Here is a 27,422-nt window from a genome sequence, read left to right on the forward strand (position 1 = left end):
CTACCTGTTACAGAGAGGGTAACACACAAACAGGTAGATATAGAGTAACAGGTAGATACAGAGTAACAGGTAGATACAGAGTAACAGGTAGATACAGAGTAACAGAGTAACAGGTAGACAGTGACTCACAGTTCTGTGTTCCCACTATGAACCACCTTCAGGTAACAGGTCAACTCCCTGTACCTACAGACAAACAGAAATAAACAAAATAAGGAAATATCATGTACAGTGTGATGGTGTGTGATGGTGTGTGTGTGTGTGATAGTGTGTGTGTGTGTGTGTGTGTGTGTGTGTGTGTGTGTGTGTGTGATGGTGTGTGTGTGTGTGTGATGGTGTGTGTGTGTGTGTGTGACCTGATGGTGTGTGTGTGTGTTGGTGTGTGTGATGGTGGGTGTGTGTGTGTGTGTGTGTGTGTGTGTGTGTGTGTGTGTGTGTGTGTGTGTGTGTGTGTGATGGTGTGTTGGTGTGTGATGGTGTGTGATGGTGTGTGTGTGATGGTGTGTGTGTGTGTGTGATGGTGTGATGGTGTGTGTTGGTGTGTGATGGTGTGTGTTGGAGTGTGATGGTGTGTGTGATGGTGTGTGATGGCGTGTGTTGGTGTGTGTGTGTGTGATGGTGTGTGTGTGTGTGTGTGTTGGTGTGTGATGGTGTGTTGGTGTGTGATGGTGTGTGTTGGTGTGTGATCTACCTGTGTACCTGTTGTGTGATGGTGTGTGTTGGTGTGTGATGGTGTGTGTGATGGTGTGTGATGGTGTGTGTTGGTGTGTGTGTGATGCTGTGTGATGGTGGTGTGATGGTGTGTGATGGTGTGTGTTGGTGTGTGATGGTATGTGATGGTGTGTGTGTGATGTGTGTGCAGTAACAGGTAGTATGTGTGATGGGTGTGTGTGTGTGATGGTGTGATGGTGTGTGTGTGTGATGGTGTGTGTGTGTGATGGTGTGTGATGGTGTGTGTGTGTGTGAACAGTGTGTGAAATGTGAACCACCTGTAAGGTGATGGTCAACTGTGATGTACAGTACAGTGTGATGGTGTGTGATGGTGTGTGTGTGATGTGTGTGTGTGATGGTATCATGTGTGTGTGATGTGTGTGTGATGGTGTGTGTGATGGTGTGTGTGTGATGGTGTGTGTGTGATGTGTGTGTGTGATGGTGTGTGTGTGTGGTGTGTGTGTGATGGTGTGTGTGTGTGTGGTGTGTGTGTGTGATGGTGTGTGTGTGATGGTGTGTGTGATGGTGAGTGTGTGTGATGGTGTGTGTGATGGTGACAGGTGTGTGTGTGATGGTGTGTGTGTGATGGTGTGTGTGTGTGTGTGTGTGATGGTGTGTGTGATGGTGTGTGTGTGATGGTGTGGTGTGTGATGGTGTGTGTGTGAGTGTGTGTGATGGTGTGTGATGGTGTGTTGTGTGTGTGATGGTGTGTGTGTGTGTGTGTGTGTGTGATGTGTGTGATGTGTGTGTGTGATGGTGTGTGTGTGTGTGATGGTGTGATGGTGTGTGTGTGTGATGGTGTGTGTTGGTGTGTGATGGTGTGTGTGGTGTGTGATGGTGTGTGTGTGGTGTGTGATGGTGTGTGTGTGTGTGTGATGGTGTGTGTGATGGTGTGTGTGGTGTGTGATGGTGTGTGTTGGTGTGATGGTGTGTGATGGTGTGTGATGGTGTGTGTTGGTGTGTGATGGTGTGTGTTGGTGTGTGTGTGATGGTGTGTGTTGTGTGTGATGGTGTGTGATGGTGGTGTGGTGTGTGTGTGTGATGGTGTGTGATGGTGTGTGTTGTGTGTGTGATGGTGTGTGATGGTGTGTGATGGTGTGTGTGTGTGTGTGATGGTATGTGATGGTGTGTGTGTGTGTGATGTGTGTGTGTGTGATGGTTTGTGTGTGATGGTGTGTGGTGTGTGATGGGTGTGATGGTGTGTGTGTGTGTGATGGTGTGTGTGTGTGTGATGGTGTGTGATGGTGTGTGTGTGTGTGTGATGTGTGTGTGTGTGATGGTGTGTGTGTGTGTGATGGTGTGTGTGTGTGTGTGATGGGTGTGTGTGTGTGATGGTGTGTGTGTGTGATGGTGTGTGTGTGATGGTGTGTGTGTGATGGTGTGTGTGTGTGTGTGTGATGGTGTGTGTGTGATGGTGTGTGTGTGATGGTGTGTGTGTGTGATGGTGATGGTGTGTGTGATGGTGTGTGTGTGTGATGTGTGTGTGTGTGTGATGGTGTGTGTGTGTGATGTGTGTGTGTGTGATGGTGTGTGTGTGTGATGGTGTGTGTGTGATGGTGTGTGTGATGGTGATGTGTGTGATGGTGTGTGTGTGATGGTGTGATGGTGTGTGTGTGATGGTGTGTGTGATGGTGTGTGTGTGATGGTGTGTGTGTGATGGTGTGTGTGTGTGATGGTGTGTGTGATGGTGTGTGTGATGGTGTGTGTGTGAGTGTGTGTGTGTGTGTGTGTGTGATGGTGTGTGTGTGTGATGGTGTGTGATGGTGTGTGTGTGTGTGGTGTGTGGTGGTGTGATGGTGTGTGTGTGATGTGTGTGTGATGGTGTGTGTGTGTGTGATGGTGTGTGTGTGATGGTGTGTGTGTGTGTGATGGTGTGTGTGTGTGATGGTGTGTGATGTGTGTGTGTGATGGTGTGTGTGTGTGTGGTGTGTGTGTGTGTGATGTGTGTGTGTGTGGTGTGTGATGTGTGTGTGTGTGTGTGTGGTGTGTGTTGGTGTGTGATGGTGTGTGTGGTGATGGTGTGTGATGTGTGTGTGGTGTGTGATGTGATGTGTGTGTGTGTGATGGTGTGTGTGTGATGTGTGTGTGTGATGGTGTGTGTGATGGTGTGTGTGTGATGGTTGTGTGTGTGATGGTGTGTGTGTGATGTGTGTGTGTGATGGTGTGTGTTGTGTGTGTTGGTGTGTGTGTGGTGGTGATGTGTGTGTGATGTGTGTGTGATGGTGTGTGTGTGGTGGTGAGTGTGGTGATGGTGTGTGTGTGATGGTGAGTGTGTGTGATGGTGTGTGTGATGGTGTGTGTGTGAGTGGTGTGTGTGATGGTGTGTGTGTGTGTGTGTGTGTGATGGTGTGTGTGTGATGGTGTGTGTGTGATGGTGTGACCTCTACATGCTTTGTAAGCAGGAAAACCTATAAATGACCTGGTGGACCAGTTGACTGATGAACAGACCTCTACATGCTTTGAAAGTAGGAAAACCTATAAATGACCTGGTGGACCAGTTGACTGATGAACAGACCTCTACATGCTTTGTGAGTAGGAAAACCTATAAATGACCTGGTGGACCAGTTGACTGATGAACAGACCTCTACATGCTTTGTAAGTAGGAAAACCTATAAATGACCTGGTGGACCAGTTGACTGATGAACAGACCTCTACATGCTTTGTAAGTAGGAAAACCTATAAATGACCTGGTGGACCAGTTGACTGATGAACAGACCTCTACATGCTTTGTAAGTAGGAAAACCTATAAATGACCTGGTGGACCAGTTGACTGATGAACAGACCTCTACATGCTTTGTAAGTAGGAAAACCTATAAATGACCTGGTGGACCAGTTGACTGATGAACAGACCTCTACATGCTTTGTAAGTAGGAAAACCTATAAATGACCTGGTGGACCAGTTGACTGATGAACAGACCTCTACATGCTTTGTAAGTAGGAAAACCTATAAATGACCTGGTGGACCAGTTGACTGATGAACAGACCTCTACATGCTTTGTAAGTAGGAAAACCTATAAATGACCTGGTGGACCAGTTGACTGATGAACAGACCTCTACATGCTTTGTAAGTAGAAAACCTATAAATGACCTGGTGGACCAGTTGACTGATGAACAGACCTCTACATGCTTTGTAAGTAGGAAAACCTATAAATGACCTGGTGGACCAGTTGACTGATGAACAGACCTCTACATGCTTTGTAAGTAGGAAAACCTATAAATGACCTGGTGGACCAGTTGACTGATGAACAGACCTCTACATGCTTTGTAAGTAGAAAAACCTATAAATGACCTGGTGGACCAGTTGACTGATGAACAGACCTCTACATGCTTTGTAAGTAGGAAAACCTATAAATGACCTGGTGGACCAGTTGACTGATGAACAGACCTCTACATGCTTTGTAAGTAGGAAAACCTATAAATGACCTGGTGGACCAGTTGACTGATGAACAGACCTCTACATGCTTTGTAAGTAGGAAAACCTATAAATGACCTGGTGGACCAGTTGACTGATGAACAGACCTCTACATGCTTTGTAAGTAGGAAAACCTATAAATGACCTGGTGGACCAGTTGACTGATGAACAGACATCTACATGCTTTGTAAGTAGGAAAACCTATAAATGACCTGGTGGACCAGTTGACTGATGAACAGACCTCTACATGCTTTGTAAGTAGGAAAACCTATAAATGACCTGGTGGACCAGTTGCAGATATTGATTGTGATGGTAAATACCTGTTGAGTCTCTGTAATGTTTCAGCTCTCAGCAGGACAACAGCGGCAGATTCAGTCAGCGGCTCCTTCTTCCCTTTTCCTGGTCGGATCCCCGCCACGTTCTGTCCCTTTAACACTGAGACCAGCAGGACATCTGACCAGGGGAGAACACACAGCCTGGAACACACACACATATTAACGGTCTGTCCCTTTAACACTGAGACCAGCAGGACATCTGACCAGGGGAGAACACACAGCCTGGAACAAACACATTAACGGTCTGTCCCTTGAACACTGAGACCAGCAGGACATCTGACCAGGGAGAACACACAGCCTGGAACAAACATACACATTAACGGTCTGTCCCTTTAACACCTGAGACCAGCAGGACATCTGACCAGGGGAGAACACACAGCCTGGAACAAACACACACATTAACGGTCTGTCCCTTTAACATTGAGAGCAGCAGGACATCTGACCAGGGAGAACACACAGCCTGGAACACACACACACATATTAACGGTCTTTCCCTTTAACACTGAGACCAGCAGGACATCTGACCAGGGAGAACACACAGCCTGGAACAAACATACACATTAACGGTCTGTCCCTTTAACACTGAGACCAGCAGGACATCTGACCAGGGGAGAACACACAGCCTGGAACAAACACATTAACGGTCTGTCCCTTTAACACTGAGACCAGCAGGACATCTGACCAGGGGGAGAACACACAGCCTGGAACAAACACACATATTAACGGTCTGTCCCTTTAACACTGAAAGGGGGGGGAGGGTCTATACCTGTTTCTCAGACCGATGCAGCTGGGAGGTAGGGGGAGGGTCTGTACCTGTTTCTCAGAGAGATGCAGCTGGGAGGTAGGGGGAGGGTCTGTACCTGTTTCTCAGAGAGATGCAGCTGGGAGGTAGGGGGAGGGTCTATACCTGTTTCTCAGAGAGATGCAGCTGGGAGGTAGGGGGAGGGTCTGTACCTGTTTCTCAGACCGATGCAGCTGGGAGGAAGGGGGAGGGTCTGGTCTGTACCTGTTTCTCAGAGAGATGCAGCTGGGAGGAAGGGGGAGGGTCTATACCTGTTTCTCAGAGCGATGCAGCTGGGGGAAGGGGGAGGGTCTGTACCTGTTTCTCAGAGCGATGCAGCTGGGAGGAAGGGGGAGGGTCTGTACCTGTTTCTCAGAGAGATGCAGCTGGGAGGTAGGGGGAGGGTCTGGTCTGTACCTGTTTCTCAGAGAGATGCAGCTGGGAGGAAGGGGGGGGAGGGTCTGTACCTGTTTCTCAGAGCGATGCAGCTGGGAGGTAGGGGAGGGTCTGTACCTGTTTCTCAGAGAGATGCAGCTGGGAGGTAGGGGGGGGGAGGGTCTGGTCTGTACCTGTTTCTCAGAGAGATGCAGCTGGGAGGTAGGGGGAGGGTCTGGTCTGTACCTGTTTCTCAGAGAGATGCAGCTGGGAGGTAGGGGGAGGGTCTGTACCTGTTTCTCAGAGAGATGCAGCTGGGAGGTAGGGGGGGGTCTGTACCTGTTTCTCAGACCGATGCAGCTGGGAGGTAGGGGGAGGGTCTGTACCTGTTTCTCAGAGAGATGCAGCTGGGAGGTAGGGGGAGGGTCTGGTCTGTACCTGTTTCTCAGAGCGATGCAGCTGGGAGGTAGGGGGAGGGTCTGTACCTGTTTCTCAGAGAGATGCAGCTGGGAGGTAGGGGGAGGGTCTGGTCTGTACCTGTTTCTCAGAGAGATGCAGCTGGGAGGTAGGGGGAGGGTCTGTACCTGTTTCTCAGAGCGATGCAGCTGGGAGGTAGGGGAGGGGGAGGGTCTGGTCTGTACCTGTTTCTCAGAGAGATGCAGCTGGGAGGTAGGGGGAGGGTCTGTACCTGTTTCTCAGAGAGATGCAGCTGGGAGGTAGGGGAGGGTCTGTACCTGTTTCTCAGAGAGATGCAGCTGGGAGGTAGGGGGAGGGTCTGGTCTGTACCTGTTTCTCAGAGCGATGCAGCTGGGAGGTAGGGGGAGGGTCTGGTCTGTACCTGTTTCTCAGAGCGATGCAGCTGGGAGGTAGGGGGAGGGTCTGGTAGAAACCTTGAAGTTTCTGGAGAAACTCTGGACTGAAGTCACACTCCACCATCTGTCTCCGCACCGCCTCCATTACCCTGAAAACACAGAGACACACAGAGATACACACAGAGACACACACACACACAGAGACAAGTTACCCAGTCCTAAATGGATCGCTATGGTGTTACCCAGTCCTAAATGGATCTCTATGGTGTTACCCAGTCCTAAATGGACCCCTAGACCCTATGGTGTTACCCAGTCCTAAATGGACCTCTAGACCCTATGGTGTTACCCAGTCCTAAATGGACCTCTATGGTGTTACCCAGTCCTAAATGAACCTCTATGGTGTTACCCAGTCCTAAATGGACCTCTATGGTGTTACCCAGTCCTAAATGGACCTCTAGACCCTATGGTGTTACCCAGTCCTAAATGGACCTCTAGACCCTATGGTGTTACCCAGCCCTAAATGGACCTCTAGACCCTATGGTGTTACCCAGTCCTAAATGGACCTCTATGGTGTTACCCAGTCCTAAATGAACCTCTATGGTGTTACCCAGTCCTAAATGGACCTCTAGACCCTATGGTGTTACCCAGTCCTACATGGACCTCTATGGTGTTACCCAGTCCTACATGGACCTCTATGGTGTTACCCAGTCCTAAATGGACCTCTATGGTGTTACCCAGTCCTAAATGGACCTCTATGGTGTTACCCAGTCCTAAATGGACCTCTATGGTGTTACCCAGTCCTAAATGGACCTCTAGACCCTATGGTGTTACCCAGTCCTAAATGAACCTCTATGGTGTTACCCAGTCCTAAATGGACCTCTAGACCCTATGGTGTTACCCAGTCCTACATGGACCTCTATGGTGTTACCCAGTCCTAAATGGACCTCTATGGTGTTACCCAGTCCTAAATGGACCTCTATGGTGTTACCCAGTCCTAAATGGACCTCTATGGTGTTACCCAGTCCTAAATGGACCTATATGGTGTTACCCAGTCCTAAATGGACCTCTATGGTGTTACCCAGTCCTAAATGGACCTCTATGGTGTTACCCAGTCCTAAATGGACCTCTATGGTGTTACCCAGTCCTAAATGGACCTCTATGGTGTTACCCAGTCCTAAATGGACCTCTATGGTGTTACCCAGTCCTAAATGGACCTCTATGGTGTTACCCAGTCCTAAATGGACCTCTATGGTGTTACCCAGTCCTAAATGGACCTCTATGGTGTTACCCAGTCCTAAATGGACCTCTATGGTGTTACCCAGTCCTAAATGGACCTCTATGGTGTTACCCAGTCCTAAATGGACCTCTATGGTGTTACCCAGTCCTAAATGGACCTCTATGGTGTTACCCAGTCCTAAATGGACCTCTATGGTGTTACCCAGTCCTAAATGGACCTCTATGGTGTTACCCAGTCCTAAATGGACCTCTATGGTGTTACCCAGTCCTAAATGGACCTCTATGGTGTTACCCAGTCCTAAATGGAATGGAGTCCTAAATGGACCTCTATGGTGTTACCCAGTCCTAAATGGACCTCTATGGTGTTACCCAGTCCTAAATGGACCTCTATGGTGTTACCCAGTCCTAAATGGACCTCTATGGTGTTACCCAGTCCTAAATGGACCTCTATGGTGTTACCCAGTCCTAAATGGACCTCTATGGTGTTACCCAGTCCTAAATGGACCTCTATGGTGTTACCCAGTCCTAAATGGACCTCTATGGTGTTACCCAGTCCTAAATGGACCTCTATGGTGTTACCCAGTCCTAAATGGACCTCTATGGTGTTACCCAGTCCTAAATGGACCTCTAGACCCTATGGTGTTACCCAGTCCTAAATGGACCTCTAGACCCTATGGTGTTACCCAGTCCTAAATGGACCTCTATGGTGTTACCCAGTCCTAAATGGACCTCTAGACCCTATGGTGTTACCCAGTCCTAAATGGACCTCTAGACCCTATGGTGTTACCCAGTCCTAAATGGACCTCTAGACCCTATGGTGTTACCCAGTCCTAAATGGACCTCTAGACCCTATGGTGTTACCCAGTCCTAAATGGACTCCTAGACCCTACACCCTATACCACTTGTGGAGGTCTGAGAGAATTTGATGAGTCTCAGCAATATGTTGAAACTTACCAAGATTATCAGAATGCAAGGTGGAGCTATTCCCCTATCCCAAATACCTGAGATCGCCACGTGCTTTAGGGTGTAGGGGTCCATATGGGATTTGGTGTGTGTGTGTGTGTACCTGGTTAGCAGCAAGGGCAGGGCCTCCGCTGTCCTGGCCTCAAGATGATGGGAAATCACTGGTCTGTTAGGGGTTAGAGGTCACAGAAGTCAGGGGTTAGACGTCGAGGCAGATTTAGTCATATTAGAAGTGTGAAGCCTCCCGAATGGTGCCGTGGTCTTAGGCACTGCATCACAGCCACTAGAGATTCAGGGTTCGAGTCCAGGCTCTGTCGCAGCCGGCCGCGACCGGGAGACCAGTGTCGCCGGGTTAGGGGAGGGTTTGGACGGCAGGGATGTCCTCGTCCCATCTCGCACTGGCGACTCCTGTGGCGGGCCGGGCACAGGGCACGCTGACTTGGTCGCCAGGTGTGCATTGTTTCCTCCGGGACATTGATGCGGCTGGCTTCCGGGTTAAGTGGGCATTGTGTCAAGAAGCAGTATGATTTGGTTGGGTTGTGTTTCGTGGGGACGCACGGCTCTCGACCTTCGCCTCCCGAGTCCGTACGGGAGTTGCAGCAATGAGACAAGAATAACTACCAATTGCATACCACGAAATTGGGGAGAAAAAGGGGTATAGTATCTGGAAGGTACAGTATCCGGAAGGTACAGGATCTGGAAGGTATATGATCTGGAAGGTACTGGATCTGGAAGGTACTGGATCTGGAAAGTACTGGATCTGGAAGGTACAGGATCTGGAAGGTACAGGATCTGGAAGTGATACCCATGAAGTCCTATGTCCTATTGAATGTGGTGGTCCTATGTTGGATCACTAGGGGGTAGTGAAGACCTATGTTGGATCGTTTGGGGGTAATGAAGTGTTTGGCCAAAATGATCATCAGCACTCCGCATCCAAACGGACACTTCAATATTCTGAAACCATTAACATCTTCTGAAACCATCAGCATCTTCTGGAACCATTAACATCTTCTGAAACCATTAACATCTTCTGAAACCATCAGCATCTTCTGAAACCATTAGCATCTTCTGGAACCATTAACATCTTCTGAAACCATTAGCATCTTCTGGAACCATTAACATCTTCTGGAACCATTAGCATCTTCTGAAACCATTAACATCTTCTGAAACCATTAGCATCTTCTGAAAACATTGGATCTTCGAAACCATTAGCATCTTCTGGAACCATTAGCATCTTCTGAAACCATTAGCATCTTCTGGTAATGAAACCATTAACGTCCTATGTCCTATTGAATGTGGTGGCCGGCACAGACCCCTACTCTGATATGTCCAAGTACATCCTTCTCCAGGGACTTGTATTGTAACATGAATTATTCAGAACAGCCTGAATTCTTCGGGGGGAATGGACATGTTGATCAATTGGGGAACAAGGGACCTAAACGTGTGACAGGGAAAAACACTCCCCACACCATTAAACCACCGCCACCAGCCTGTACCGTTGACACCAGGCAGGATGGGTCCATGGATCAAACCCTGACTCTTCCACCAGCCTGTACCGTTAACACCAGGCAGGATGGGTCCATGGATCAAACCCTGACTCTTCCACCAGCCTGTACCGTTGACACCAGGCAGGATGGGTCCATGGATCAAACCCTGACTCTTCCACCAGCCTGTACCGTTGACACCAGGCAGGATGGGTCCATGGATCAAACCCTGACTCTTCCATCAGCGTGGTGGAACAGATTCGTCGGACCAGGCAGTGTTTTCCCACTCCTCAATTGTCCAGTGTTGGTGATGGCGTGCACACTGGAGCTGCTTCTTCTTGTTTTTAATCTGATAGTCTGCTGAAATAGTCAATCTGTGATAAGGACCGACTGAGTTTCTGATATGCCGTTCTGCACCGTTATTTGTCTGTTTGTGGCCCGCCTGTTAGCTTGCACCATTCTTGCCGTTCTCCTTTGACCCCTCTCATCAACAAGCTGTTTTCACCCTGCCGCTGACTGGATGTGTTTTGTTCGTCACCCTAGACACTGTAATGCGTGAAAAGCCCAGGAGGGCAGACATTTCTGAGATACTGGAACTGGCACCGACCATCATAACATGGCTCAAAGTTACTTAGGTCACTAGTCACTGAATGCCTTGATGCCTGACTGCCTGCTTCATATAGCATGACAAGGACATGTGACTCACTGTCTGTAGGAGCATACCATTTGGGTGAACGGTGGGGGTTTAAACCATTAGTCTTGGTAACTGTACAGGTGATTTAAACTTTGTGTGGGGGGAATGTTTTAGTCAGGGATTTTGATTAAAATGGCCACAGGACTGTTTGAAAAAGGAATCTTATGAGCCAATTGTGAAATCAGTGTGTGTGTGGTGTGGTGTGGTGTGGGGTGTGTGTGTGTGTGTGTGTGTGTGTGTGTACCCAGGAGGTTGACAGTGTGTAATGAAGAGTTGAGCTGCTCCAAGTCTCATAACAGCTGCTGCTCTCGGTCTCTCTCTCTCCGCACGTCCAAGGAAGCGGCACACACACTCAAACACCTGCGAATAACTGCAACACACACACACACCACAAAAATTAACACAAACAACAGAAAACAGTAAATAAGTAATAATACTCCCCAGTCCAACATGATAATACTCCCCAGTCCCCAGTCCAACATGGTAATACTCCCCAGTCCAACATGGTAATACTCCCCAGTCCAACATGGTAATACTCCCCAGTCCAACTCCCCAGTCCCCAGTCCAACATGGTAATACTCCCCAGTCCAACATGGTAATACTCCCCAGTCCAACATGGTAATACTCCCCAGTCCAACATGATAATACTCCCCAGTCCAACATGGTAATACTCCCCAGTCCAACATGGTAATACTCCCCCCCAGTCCAACATGGTAATACTCCCCAGTCCAACATGATAATACTCCCCAGTCCAACATGGTAATACTCCCCAGTCCAACATGGTAATACTCCCCAGTCCAACATGGTAATAAGTCCAACTCCCCAGTCCAACATGGTAATACTCCCCTCCCCAGTCCAACATGGTAATACTCCCCATTCCCCAGTCCAACATGGTAATACTCCCCAGTCCAACATGGTAATACTCCCCAGTCCCCTCCCCAGTCCAACATGGTAATACTCCCCAGTCCCCAGTCCAACATGGTAATACTCCCCAGTCCAACATGGTAATACTCCCCATGGTAATCCCCAGTCCAACATGGTAATACTCCCCAGTCCAACATGGTAATACTCCCCAGTCCCCAGTCCAACATGGTAATACTCCCCAGTCCAACATGGTAATACTCCCCCAACAGTCCCCAGTCCAACATGGTAATACTCCCCAGTCCAACATGGTAATACTCCCCAGTCCAACATGGTAATACTCCCCAGTCCAACATGGTAATACTCCCCAGTCCAACATGGTAATACTCCCCAGTCCAACATGGTAATACTCCCCAGTCAGTCCAACATGGTAATACTCCCCAGTCCAACATGGTAATACTCCCCAGTCCAACATGGTAATACTCCCCAGTCCCCAGTCCAACATGATAATACTCCCATGGTAATACTCCCCAGTCCAACATGGTAATACTCCCCAGTCCAACATGGTAATACTCCCCAGTCCAACATGGTAATACTCCCCAGTCCAACATGATAATACTCCCCAGTCCAACATGGTAATACACCCCAGTCCAACATGGTAATACTCCCCAGTCCAACATGGTAATCCCCAGTCCCAACAGTAATACTCCCCAGTCCAACATGGTAATACTCCCCAGTCCAACATGCTCCCCAATACTCCCCAGTCCAACATGGTAATACTCCCCAGTCCAACATGGTAATACTCCCCAGTCCAACATGGTAATACTCCCCAGTCCAACATGGTAATACTCCCCAGTCCAACATGGTAATACTCCCCAGTCCAACATGGTCCCCAGTCCAACATGGTAATACTCCCCAGTCCAACATGGTAATACTCCCCAGTCCAACATAATACTCCCCAGTCCAACAATACTCCCCAGTCCAACATGCCAATACTCCCCAGTCCAACATGGTAATACTCCCCAGTCCAACATGGTAATACTCCCCAGTCCAACATGGTAATACTCCCCAGTCCAACATGGTAATACTCCCCAGTCCAACATGGTAATACTCCCCAGTCCAACATGGTAATACTCCCCAGTCCAACATGGTAATACTCCCCAGTCCAACATGGTAATACTCCCCAGTCCAACATGGTAATACTCCCCAGTCCAACATGGTAATACTCCCCAGTCCAACATGGTAATACTCCCCAGTCCAACATGGTAATACTCCCCAGTCCAACATGATAATACTCCCCAGTCCAACATGGTAATACTCCCCAGTCCAACATGGTAATACTCCCCCCAGTCCCCAGTCCAACATGGTAATACTCCCCAGTCCAACATGGTAATACACCCCAGTCCCCAGTCCAACATGGTAATACTCCCCAGTCCAACATGATAATACTCCCCAGTCCAACATGGTAATACTCCCCAGTCCCCAGTCCAACATGGTAATACTCCCCAGTCCAACATGGTAATACTCCCCAGTCCAACATGGTAATACTCCCCAGTCCAACATGGTTATACTCCCCAGTCCAACATAGTAATACTCCCCATGGTAATAATCCCCATAGTAACAGTCCCCATAGTAACAGGATATTAACGATGGAACAAGGGAGTCTTACTCGTAGACCAGTAGCAGCAGGTGATTTGAATGGCAGTTCCCGCATTCCAAACGATTGGCTGTGTGGCAGTGACAGGCACATTGGACAGCCAATCCCCTCACAGCCATGCCCCTCTGGAAGGAGGCGTACTCTTTGGACAACTCCTCCTCCAACTGCAGCAGTAAGGACTCTACACACACAGAACACAGATGTGTGTGTGTGTGTGTGTGTGTGTGTGTGTACAGCACAGGTGGTTGGTGGCACCTTAATTGGGGAGAACGGGCTCGTAGTAATGGATGGGCATTGTGAGTGTGTGTCGGGCTCGTAGTAATGGATGGACATTGCGTGTGTGTGTGTGTGTGTGTGTGTGTGTGTGTCGGGCTCGTAGTAATGGATGGACATTGTGTGTGTGTGTGTGTGTGTGTGTGTGTGTGTGTGTGTGTGTGTCGGGCTCGTAGTAATGGATGGACATTGTGAGTGTGTGTCGGGCTCGTAGTAATGGATGGACATTGCGTGTGTGTGTGTGTGTGTGTGTGTCGGGCTCGTAGTAATGGATGGACATTGTGTGTGTGTGTGTGTGTGTGTGTAGGGCTCGTAGTAATGGATGGACATTGTGTGTGTGTGCGTGTAGTAATGGATGGACATTGTGTGTGTGTGTAGTAATGGATGGACATTGTGTGTGTGTGTAGTAATGGATGGACATTGTGTGTGTGTGTAGTAATGGATGGACATTGTGTGTGTGTGTAGTAATGGATGGACATTGTGTGTGTGTGTGTGTGTGTGTAGTAATGGATGGACATTGTGTGTGTGTCTTGGTCTACCTGCCAGTCGGAGGTCGCTGTCGATCTCCAGCAGGTTGAAGTTAAACATCTGCAGAAAGTTAAATGAAAAGACAGACAGACAGACAGGAGGGTAAAGGTTAAACTGAACTGAAGGTTAAGGGTTAAACTGACCTGAAGGTTAAAGGTTAAACCGACCTGAAGGTTAAACTGACCTGAAGGTTAAAGGTTAAACTGACCTGAAGGTTAAGGGTTAAACTGACCTGAAGGTTAAACTGACCTGAAGGTTAAACTGACCTGAAGGTATCCCAGAACCACCTTGTCTCTCTTGTTGCTCCAGAACACACTCCTCTTATGGGCGTTGCAGTGGCACACTCCTGACACAGTCCACACAGAACACTGCAGCACACACACACACACACACACACACACACACACACACACACACACAGAGTTTACCTTCACATCTCTCTGAGACAGCTCTACAGAGTTTACCTTCACATCTCTCTGACAGCTCTACAGAGTTTACCTTCACGTCTCCCTCACACAGCTCACCTCCGAGGCGACCTTGTCACAGACGTAACAGAAGCACTGGTGACAGAAGAGCTGGTTGGATTCTATTGGTCCTCCTACATCACTGTCTGTTGGTCTGGAGGAGAGGAGACGTTGATGTTAGAAAGCAGAGAAGTGTGTGTGTGTGTCTCTCACGTGAAAATATGTGTGTGTGTCTCTCACATGAAGGTGTGTCTCACATGAAAGTGTGTGTCTCTCTCACGTGAAGTTGTGTGTGTGTCTCTCTCACGTGAAAGTGTGTGTGTGTCTCTCACATGAAGGTGTGTGGGTCTCTCTCACTTGAAGGTGTGTGTGTGTCTCTCACGTGAAAGTGTGTGTGGGTCTCTCTCACGTGAAGGTGTGTGGGTCTCTCTCACGTGAAGGTGTGTGGGTCTCTCTCACGTGAAGGTGTGTGTGGGTCTCTCTCACGTGTGTGTCACTCTCACGTGAAGGTGTGTGTAACTCTCACGTGAAGGTGTGTGTGTCTCTCTCACGTGAAGTTGTGTGTGTCTCTCTCACGCGAAGGTGTGTGTGTCTCTCTCACGTGAAGGTGTGTGTGTGTGTCTCTCACGTGAAGGTGTGTGTGTCTCTCACGTGAAGGTGTGTGTGTCTCTCACGTGAAGATGTGTCTCTCTCACGTGAAGGTTTGCGCGTGACTCACGTGAAGGTGTGTGTGTGTCATTCACGTGAAGGTGCGTGTCTCCCACGTGAAGGTGTGTGTCACTCACGTGAAGGTGTGTGTCTCCCACGTGAAGGTGTGTGTGTGTGTCTCCCACGTGAAGGTGTGTGTGTGTGTCTCCCACGTGAAGGTGTGTGTGTGTGTGTCTCTCTCACGTGAAGGTGTGTGTGTGTGTCTCTCACGTGAAGGTGTGTGTGTCTCTCACGTGAAGGTGTGTGTGTGTCTCCCACGTGAAGGTGTGTGTGTGTCTCTCTCATGTGAAGGTTTGCGCGTGACTCACGTGAAGGTGTGTGCGGTACAGTCATAGCGTGCGTGAGGCAGCACCTCTCCTCTCTGACAGAAGGTCACGACCAGGTCCTCTTCTCCTTCAGGATCATGTGACCTGCTGCAGTTAGACTGATCTACTGGGTATACTATATACACAGGGGATACAGAGACCACAGGGGTTTAGACTGATCTACTGGGTATACTATATACACAGGGGATACAGAGACCACAGGGGTTTAGACTGATCTACTGGGTATACTATATACACAGGGGATACAGAGACCACAGGGGTTTAGACTGATCTACTGGGTATACTATATACACAGGGGATACAGAGACCACAGGGGTTTAGACTGATCTACTGGGTATACTATATACACAGGGGATACAGAGACCACAGGGGTTTAGACTGATCTACTGGGTATACTATATACACAGGGGATACAGAGACCACAGGGGTTTAGACTGATCTACTGGGTATACTATATACACAGGGGATACAGAGACCACAGGGGTTTAGACTGATCTACTGGGTATACTATATACACAGGGGATACAGAGACCACAGGGGTTTAGACTGATCTACTGGGTATACTATATACACAGGGGATACAGAGACCACAGGGGTTTAGACTGATCTACTGGGTATACTATATACACAGGGGATACAGAGACCACAGGGGTTTAGACTGATCTACTGGGTATACTATATACACAGGGGATACAGAGACCACAGGGGTTTAGACTGATCTACTGGGTATACTATATACACAGGGGATACAGAGACCACAGGGGTTTAGACTGATCTACTGGGTATACTATATACACAGGGGATACAGAGACCACAGGGGTTTAGACTGATCTACTGGGTATACTATATACACAGGGGATACAGAGACCACAGGGGTTTAGACTGATCTACTGGGTATACTATATACACAGGGGATACAGAGACCACAGGGGTTTAGACTGATCTACTGGGTATACTATATACACAGGGGATACAGAGACCACAGGGGTTTAGACTGATCTACTGGGTATACTATATACACAGGGGATACAGAGACCACAGGGGTTTAGACTGATCTACTGGGTATACTATATACACAGGGGATACAGAGACCACAGGGGTTTAGACTGATCTACTGGGTATACTATATACACAGGGGATACAGAGACCACAGGGGTTTAGACTGATCTACTGGGTATACTATATACACAGGGGATACAGAGACCACAGGGGTTTAGACTGATCTACTGGGTATACTATATACACAGGGGATACAGAGACCACAGGGGTTTAGACTGATCTACTGGGTATACTATATACACAGGGGATACAGAGACCACAGGGGTTTAGACTGATCTACTGGGTATACTATATACACAGGGGATACAGAGACCACAGGGGTTTAGACTGATCTACTGGGTATACTATATACACAGGGGATACAGAGACCACAGGGGTTTAGACTGATCTACTGGGTATACTATATACACAGGGGATACAGAGACCACAGGGGTTTAGACTGATCTACTGGGTATACTATATACACAGGGGATACAGAGACCACAGGGGTTTAGACTGATCTACTGGGTATACTATATACACAGGGGATACAGAGACCACAGGGGTTTAGACTGATCTACTGGGTATACTATATACACAGGGGATACAGAGACCACAGGGGTTTAGACTGATCTACTGGGTATACTATATACACAGGGGATACAGAGACCACAGGGGTTTAGACTGATCTACTGGGTATACTATATACACAGGGGATACAGAGACCACAGGGGTTTAGACTGATCTACTGGGTATACTATATACACAGGGGATACAGAGACCACAGGGGTTTAGACTGATCTACTGGGTATACTATATACACAGGGGATACAGAGACCACAGGGGTTTAGACTGATCTACTGGGTATACTATAACACAGGGGATACAGAGACCACAGGGGTTTAGACTGATCTACTGGGTATACTATATACACAGGGGATACAGAGACCACAGGGGTTTAGACTGATCTACTGGGTATACTATATACACAGGGGACACAGAGACCACAGGGGTTTAGACTGATCTACTGGGTATACTATATACACAGGGGATACAGAGACCACAGGGGTTTAGACTGATCTACTGGGTATACTATATACACAGGGGATACAGAGACCACAGGGGTTTAGACTGATCTACTGGGTATACTATATACACAGGGGATACAGAGACCACAGGGGTTTAGACTGATCTACTGGGTATACTATATACACAGGGGATACAGAGACCACAGGGGTTTAGACTGATCTACTGGGTATACTATATACACAGGGGACACAGAGACCACAGGGGTTTAGACTGATCTACTGGGTATACTATATACACAGGGGATACAGAGACCACAGGGGTTTAGACTGATCTACTGGGTATACTATATACACAGGGGATACAGAGACCACAGGGGTTTAGACTGATCTACTGGGTATACTATATACACAGGGGATACAGAGACCACAGGGGTTTAGACTGATCTACTGGGTATACTATATACACAGGGGATACAGAGACCACAGGGGTTTAGACTGATCTACTGGGTATACTATATACACAGGGGATACAGAGACCACAGGGGTTTAGACTGATCTACTGGGTATACTATATACACAGGGGATACAGGGGAGACCACAGGGGTTTAGACTGATCTACTGGGTATACTATATACACAGGGGATACAGAGACCACAGGGGTTTAGACTGATCTACTGGGTATACTATATACACAGGGGATACAGAGACCACAGGGGTTTAGACTGATCTACTGGGTATACTATATACACAGGGGATACAGAGACCACAGGGGTTTAGACTGATCTACTGGGTATACTATATACACAGGGGATACAGAGACCACAGGGGTTTAGACTGATCTACTGGGTATACTATATACACAGGGGATACAGAGACCACAGGGGTTTAGACTGATCTACTGGGTATACTATATACACAGGGGATACAGAGACCACAGGGGTTTAGACTGATCTACTGGGTATACTATATACACAGGGGATACAGAGACCACAGGGGTTTAGACTGATCTACTGGGTATACTATATACACAGGGGATACAGAGACCACAGGGGTTTAGACTGATCTACTGGGTATACTATATACACAGGGGATACAGAGACCACAGGGTTTAGACTGATCTACTGGGTTTAGACTACTATATACACAGGGGATACAGAGACCACAGGGGTTTAGACTGATCTACTGGGTATACTATATACACAGGGGATACAGAGACCACAGGGGTTTAGACTGATCTACTGGGTATACTATATACACAGGGGATACAGAGACCACAGGGGTTTAGACTGATCTACTGGGTATACTATATACACAGGGGATACAGAGACCACAGGGGTTTAGACTGATCTACTGGGTATACTATATACACAGGGGATACAGAGACCACAGGGGTTTAGACTGGGTTTAGACTAGACTGATCTACTGGGTATACTATATACACAGGGGATACAGAGACCACAGGGGTTTAGACTGATCTACTGGGTATACTATATACACAGGGGATACAGAGACCACAGGGGTTTAGACTGATCTACTGGGTATACTATATACACAGGGGATACAGAGACCACAGGGGTTTAGACTGATCTACTGGGTATACTATATACACAGGGGATACAGAGACCACAGGGGTTTAGACTGATCTACTGGGTATACTATATACACAGGGGATACAGAGACCACAGGGGTTTAGACTGATCTACTGGGTATACTATATACACAGGGGATACAGAGACCACAGGGGTTTAGACTGATCTACTGGGTATACTATATACACAGGGGATACAGAGACCACAGGGGTTTAGACTGATCTACTGGGTATACTATATACACAGGGGATACAGAGACCACAGGGGTTTAGACTGATCTACTGGGTATACTATATACACAGGGGATACAGAGACCACAGGGGTTTAGACTGATCTACTGGGTATACTATATACACAGGGGATACAGAGACCACAGGGGTTTAGACTGATCTACTGGGTATACTATATACACAGGGGATACAGAGACCACAGGGGTTTAGACTGATCTACTGGGATCTATACTATATACACAGGGGATACAGAGACCACAGGGGTTTAGACTGATCTACTGGGTATACTATATACACAGGGGATACAGAGACCACAGGGGTTTAGACTGATCTACTGGGTATACTATATACACAGGGGATACAGAGACCACAGGGTTTAGACTGATCTACTGGGTATACTATATACACAGGGGATACAGAGACCACAGGGGTTTAGACTGATCTACTGGGTATACTATATACACAGGGGATACAGAGACCACAGGGGTTTAGACTGATCTACTGGGTATACTATATACACAGGGGATACAGAGACCACAGGGGTTTAGACTGATCTACTGGGTATACTATATACACAGGGGATACAGAGACCACAGGGGTTTAGACTGATCTACTGGGTATACTATATACACAGGGGATACAGAGACCACAGGGGTTTAGACTGATCTACTGGGTATACTATATACACAGGGGATACAGAGACCACAGGGGTTTAGACTGATCTACTGGGTATACTATATACACAGGGGATACAGAGACCACAGGGGTTTAGACTGATCTACTGGGTATACTATATACACAGGGGATACAGAGACCACAGGGGTTTAGACTGATCTACTGGGTATACTATATACACAGGGGATACAGAGACCACAGGGGTTTAGACTGATCTACTGGGTATACTATATACACAGGGGATACAGAGACCACAGGGGTTTAGACTGATCTACTGGGTATACTATATACACAGGGGATACAGAGACCACAGGGGTTTAGACTGATCTACTGGGTATACTATATACACAGGGGATACAGAGACCACAGGGGTTTAGACTGATCTACTGGGTATACTATATACACAGGGGATACAGAGACCACAGGGGTTTAGACTGATCTACTGGGTATACTATATACACAGGGGATACAGAGACCACAGGGGTTTAGACTGATCTACTGGGTATACTATATACACAGGGGATACAGAGACCACAGGGGTTTAGACTGATCTACTGGGTATACTATATACACAGGGGATACAGAGACCACAGGGGTTTAGACTGATCTACTGGGTATACTATATACACAGGGGATACAGAGACCACAGGGGTTTAGACTGATCTACTGGGTATACTATATACACAGGGGATACAGAGACCACAGGGGTTTAGACTGATCTACTGGGTATACTATATACACAGGGGATACAGAGACCACAGGGGTTTAGACTGATCTACTGGGTATACTATATACACAGGGGATACAGAGACCACAGGGGTTTAGACTGATCTACTGGGTATACTATATACACAGGGGATACAGAGACCACAGGGGTTTAGACTGATCTACTGGGTATACTATATACACAGGGGATACAGAGACCACAGGGGTTTAGACTGATCTACTGCATGATATATTTACAAAAAAATATATGGAAATGATGAAGACAATTACATTGATGGAAGCTTCAGTTTGCAATATTAAATCTGATCTACCTCCTTAAAAAGAGCAGGTGTTTAAGAGCAGGTGTTCCTAATGTTTTGTACACTGTGTATACAGACACACACACAGACACATTAAGCAGACCTACCCACAGTTGCTCTCCTACCGCCATCATAAATACAGCAGTCAGCTTCCAGACTGGTTCAGAGTTCAGAGTTCAGACAGGCATGTCTGTGGTTGATTATTCAAAGTGCAACACAGACTTCAGCTCAAATCATTCAAATGATTTAGCTGTCTTGTTATATTAGATAGGCACTCGAAAGTTGAAAGAGACTCAAGTCAATCGGCCTGTTAGTGATTTTCTTCAGAAATGAAGGGAGAATGAAGCCCGTCATATGATATAGATATATATGGTATAGATGAATGAATGAAGGGAGAATGAAGCCCGTCATCCCTGCTGTGGCTGTATTGAACAGACCATATAGATATATATGGTATAGATGATATAGATATATATGGTATAGATGATATAGATATATATGGTATAGATGATATAGATATATATGGTATAGATGATATAGATATATATGGTATAGATGATATAGATATATATGGCATAGATGATATAGATATATATGGTATAGATATATATGGCATAGATGATATAGATATATATGGCATAGATGATATAGATATATATGGCATAGATGATATAGATATATATGGTATAGATGATATAGATATATATGGCATAGATGATATAGATATATATGGCATAGATTATATAGATGTAGATGATATAGATGTAGATGATATAGATTATATATGGTATCGATGATATAGATATAGATGATATAGATATATATGGTATCGATGATATAGATGATATATATATATAGATTATATAGATATAGATATATATGGCATCGATTATATAGATGGAGATGATATAGATATATTATATAGATATAGATGATATATGGTATCGATGATATGGATAGATGATATAGATTATATATGTTATCGATGATATAGATATAGATGATATAGATATAGATGATATAGATATAGATGATATAGATATAGATGATATAGATATAGATATATATGGTATCAATGATATAGATATATGTTATCAATGATATAGATATATATGGTATCAATGATATAGATATATGTTATCAATGATATAGATATATGTTATCAATGATATAGATATATATGGTATCGATGATGATGATGGTATCGATGGTATCAATGATATAGATATAGATGATATAGATATATGTTATCGATGATATAGCTGATATAGATATAGTTGATATAGATATAGATGGTATCGATGATATAGCTATAGATGATATAGATATATGTTATCGATGATATAGATGATATAGATATATGGTATCGATGATATAGATATAGGTGATATAGATATATGTTATCGATGATATCGATGATGTAGATATAGTTGATATAGGTATAGATGGTATCGATGATATAGATATAGATGGTATAGATTTAGATGGTATCGATGATATAGATATAGATGATATAGATATAGATGGTATCGATTATATAGATATAGTTGATATAGATATAGATGGTATCGATGATATAGATATAGATGATATAGGTATAGATGGTATCGATGATATAGATATAGATGATATAGATATAGAAAGCACTGGACTAAAGTTCACAGAGGTTGACACTCTGGATTTTAGGAAGTGCTGACGTGGTTATCTTGAGTTCTCTCCTTTCACTTCCCTGTTCTTTCCCCTTTTATCTTCCTACAAACTATTTTTGCTGACGTCTTACCGTTGTTCTGGATGTCTTCGACGATGTAGACCGAGTCGTTGATGGACACATCATCATCATCATCACTGAGAATGATAACCACGTCTTCTGGATTCATGTCTCCAAACAACCTGCAAAATATATTTATATAAACCACACTGCAGTGTATATCCTTCACTCTAAACCACACTGCAGTGTATATCCTTCACTCTAAACCACACTGCATTATATATCCTTCACTATAAACCACACTGCATTATAGATCCTTCACTATAAACCACACTGCACTGTATATCCTTCACTGTAAACCACACTGCATTGTATATCCTTCACTATAAACCACGCTGCATTGTATATCCTTCACTATAAACCCCACACTGCAGTGTATATCCTTCACTATAAACCTCACTGCATTGTATATCCTTCACTATAAACCACACTGCATTGTATATCCTTCACTATAAACCACACAGCATTATATATCCTTCACTATAAACCACACTGCATTGTATGTCCTTCACTATAAACCTCACAGCATTATATATCCTTCACTATAAACCACACACTGCACTGTATATCCTTCACTATAAACCACACTGCATTGTATATCCTTCACTATAAACCACACTGCATTGTATATCCTTCACTCTAAACCACACTGCAGTGTATATCCTTCACTATAAACCACACTGCATTATATATCCTTCACTATAAACCACACTGCATTATAGATCCTTCACTATAAACCACACACTGCACTGTATATCCTTCACAATAAACCACACTGCACTGTATATCCTTCACTGTAAACCACACTGCAGTGTATATCCTTCACTATAAACCCCACACTGCATTGTATATCCTTCACTATAAACCACACACTGCATTGTATATCCTTCACTATAAACCACACACTGCATTGTATATCCTTCACTATAAACCACACTGCATTGTATATCCTTCACTATAAACCACACTGCATTATATATCCTTCACTATAAACCACACAGCATTATATATCCTTCACTATAAACCACACACTGCATTGTATATCCTTCACTATAAACCTCACTGCATTATATATCCTTCACTATAAACCACACTGCATTGTATATCCTTCACTATAAACCACACAGCATTATATATCCTTCACTATAAACCACACTGCATTGTATGTCCTTCACTATAAACCACGCTGCATTGTATATCCTTCACTATAAACCACACTGCATTGTATGTCCTTCACTATAAACCTCACAGCATTATATATCCTTCACTATAAACCACACTGCATTGTATGTCCTTCACTATAAACCTCACAGCATTATATATCCTTCACTATAAACCACACTGCATTGTATATCCTTCACTATAAACCACACTGCATTGTATACACACTGCATTGTATATCCTTCACTATAAACCACACTGCATTGTATGTCCTTCACTATAAAACCTCACTGCTTCAACTTCTATAAAATGATCTGTAAACAACTAGTTTAATGTCACTAGTTAGGGGGAAACAAACTATTACTTTCAATTCTGAATGGTGGAGATAAATAGATAATTGATGAAGGTGCACAGAGGCTAACTAATCCTATTCAATATCTAACCAACTAACTCAGCCTCGACACAACCCAAAACACACAACTTTGACCAGAGAAAACACATGTTTATTTTCATACTTAAAGGAGTATCAAAAGCGGATGTGACTAGTTAGTTAAAGTTACCTTTGCTTGAAAAGTGGATCACTTCTTAGTTGACAATACGGGTTATAAAGAGTGAGAAACCGACACCGTTAGATGCAATATATATAAGGAGTAAATTAATTAAAAGTAGTTCATCCAACAACAAAAAAAGGGGGACGGCTCCTTCTCACGACTTTTGTTTTCCTGTTGAATTTATTTTTTCGCGCCGGGTTCCGGAAACCTCAGACCGGACGTGACGGATATCGCGTCACCTTGGCGACCGGCCGAGAAGCGTTCCCTAGTTACCACGGCAACAACGTTAAAAATGTGAATTTTCGTCGTAAAAAAAATGTATTCAACTTTTTGGGTCTTCATTCAAAGTTCGGTTTTAGCACTTTGATTAAGGTTAAGGTTTAAGCGGGGTTATGACTTTGTGGCAGTAGTAAAGAGTGACGACCCAGACGAAAAGGTTATAATCATAGAAATATAATGAATAGAACGGCGGTCCCCAACGATGGCATAATGGTTGGACTGGCAGACATTGCGAGCACATAGGGGCAAAGCAGGAAGTAAAAGCAGGAAGTGTACCCATCAATATGTGCTGGGATTTGTTGATTTGGCTGGCCCTTAAATGTACACAGAGAGCTAACATTAATAATATGCATGTTAATTTCTCCCGGTTCAAAGTGGAGGAGAGATTGACTTCATCACTACTTGTATTTGTGAGCAGTATTGACATATTGAATCCACCGAGGTGTCTGTTTAAACGACTAGCACACAGTTTACAAGACATGCCACCAGAGGTTTGTCCTGAACAGACTATGGGAGGCGCACAGTACTACATAGAGCCATGACTACATAACTGCCTTAATGTTGCTGGACCCCCAGGAAGAGGGGGGGGGGTCATCTCATGGGGATCCTTAATAAATACAAATCATCCCAGAAAAATCCAATACAAACTAAACAAACATTACAAAACAATACCTTCCATTGCATGAAGCACATCAGTTAAACATCAATAGAATGAACATTCTACATTACCACGGAAATGATCGCATCACAATACCAGGCAGCCATTGTGTGTGTCCACCAATGGGTTCACCGGTCAGATTGCCAAGGGTTAGAGGTTCCAAGACCGTTCTATTCATTATATCTCTATGGGTGTAATTGCCATAGAGATGAATAGAGGGCTCATCGTTGTATCCGTGCCGTTGTTGAGCCCCAACAGTGGAAATGTCATACTACCCATAAAACCTAGTGGTCAAAACATGGAAATGGTTCCAATTGTTTCTCCGCCAGTCATTTTATCCATTGTGGTTGCCGTTATGAAAAAGTATAAAGTATAAAGTATAAACACAAAAATGACAGGCTGCCTGACATTACTACGTTGTTTTCGCTGATGAGTCATTACACACAAGTACCAGTACTGTGTGATGTCATTACACTGCCCGGCCTCCTGCCTATTCTCCTCCTGCATCACCTCCTCCTGCCTATTCTCCTCCCTTTCTTCCTCCTGCCTCTACTCCTTGTGCCCAGCCTCTCTTCCTCCTCCCTCATCCTCCTCCTCCTCCTGCCCAGCCTCCTGCCTCTCTTCCTCCTCCCACATCCTCCTCTCCTCTTGTCCAACCTCCTGCCTCTCTTCCCGGTACAGCGTCTTCTGCAAGGACCAGCGGACCTGAAGTCCTGCCAGCCCGGCCAGTGTGGAAGGGAGAGACCAGACCTGGAGTCCTCCCAGCCCAGGTCTCTCCAAGCCCGGCCAGTGTGGAAGGGAGAGACCAGACCTGAGTCCTCCCAGCCAAGGTCTCTCCCAGCCCAGCCAGTGTGGAGAGGGAGAGGCCAGACCTGAAGTCCTCCCAGCCAGGGTTGCTCCCAGCCCGGCCAGTGTGGAGAGGGAGAGTCCAGACCTGAAGTCCTCCCAGCCCGGCCAGTGTGGAGAGGGAGAGGCCAGACCTGAAGTCCTCCCAGCCCAGGTCGCTCCCAGCCCGGCCAGTGTGGGAGAGAGAGGCCAGACCTGAAGTCCTCCCAGCCCGGCCAGTGTGGAGAGGGAGAGTCCAGACCTGAAGTCATCCAAGCCCAGGTCGCTCCCAGCCCGGCCAGTGTGGAGAGGGAGAGGCCAGACCTGAAGTCCTCCCAGCCAGGGTCGCTCCCAGCCCGGCCAGTGTGGAGAGGGAGAGTCTAGTGTCTCCATACCTGGTTCTTCTTGAACTCTGAACTGTCAAAGACCCGGTGAAGGAGAACCAGTGAACGGACCAGGAATGTTCTCCTGCGGTGCTACAGGAGCCCAAGGTTGACAGACAGTCAATGTTGAGACAAAGGTGTCTTTATTTAAACAGGGAGTCAATGCTGAGACCAAGGTGTCTTTATTCAGACAGGAGTCAATGCTGAGACCAAGGTGTCTTTATTCAGACAGGAGTCAATGCTGTGACCAAGGTGTCTTTATTTAGACAGTCAATGCTGAGACCAAGGTGTCTTTATTTAGACAGGGAGTCAATGCTGAGACCAGGGAGTCAATGCTGAGACCAAGGTGTCTTTATTTAGACAGGGAGTCAATGCTGAGACCAGGGAGTCAATGCTGAGACCAAGGTGTCTTTATTCAGACAGGGAGTCAATGCTGAGATCAAGGTGTCTTTATTTAGACAGGAGTCAATGCTGAGACCAAGGTGCCTTTATTTAAACAGGGAGTCATTGCGGAGACCAAGGTGTCTTTGTTGAGACAGGGAGTCAATGCTGAGACCAAGGTGTCTTTATTTAGACAGGGAGTCATTGCGGAGAC

The 27,422-nt window shown here is 46.0% G+C and overlaps 1 protein-coding gene across 1 annotated transcript; it reads right to left on the minus strand.

Annotated features, from left to right (window-relative positions):
- LOC121843191 lies at positions 1-24,844 on the minus strand. The gene is made up of 15 exons (XM_042312791.1): positions 24,692-24,844; positions 22,983-23,092; positions 15,600-15,732; positions 14,644-14,737; positions 14,386-14,487; positions 14,131-14,179; positions 13,331-13,499; positions 11,045-11,170; positions 8,726-8,788; positions 6,450-6,572; positions 5,138-5,156; positions 4,660-4,753; positions 4,441-4,573; positions 130-183; positions 1-4 (listed from the first exon to the last, which is right to left on the minus strand). Exons 2-15 carry the CDS (start codon positions 23,077-23,079, stop codon positions 1-3), a joined length of 1,260 nt encoding a protein of 419 aa, XP_042168725.1. The 5' UTR covers positions 23,080-23,092; positions 24,692-24,844.
- Between the last annotated feature and the right edge of the window lie 2,578 nt (positions 24,845-27,422).

The sequence above is a fragment of the Oncorhynchus tshawytscha genome, unplaced genomic scaffold, assembly GCF_018296145.1.
Source record: "Oncorhynchus tshawytscha isolate Ot180627B unplaced genomic scaffold, Otsh_v2.0 Un_contig_1518_pilon_pilon, whole genome shotgun sequence".
In the NCBI taxonomy this organism is placed as follows: domain Eukaryota; kingdom Metazoa; phylum Chordata; class Actinopteri; order Salmoniformes; family Salmonidae; genus Oncorhynchus; species Oncorhynchus tshawytscha.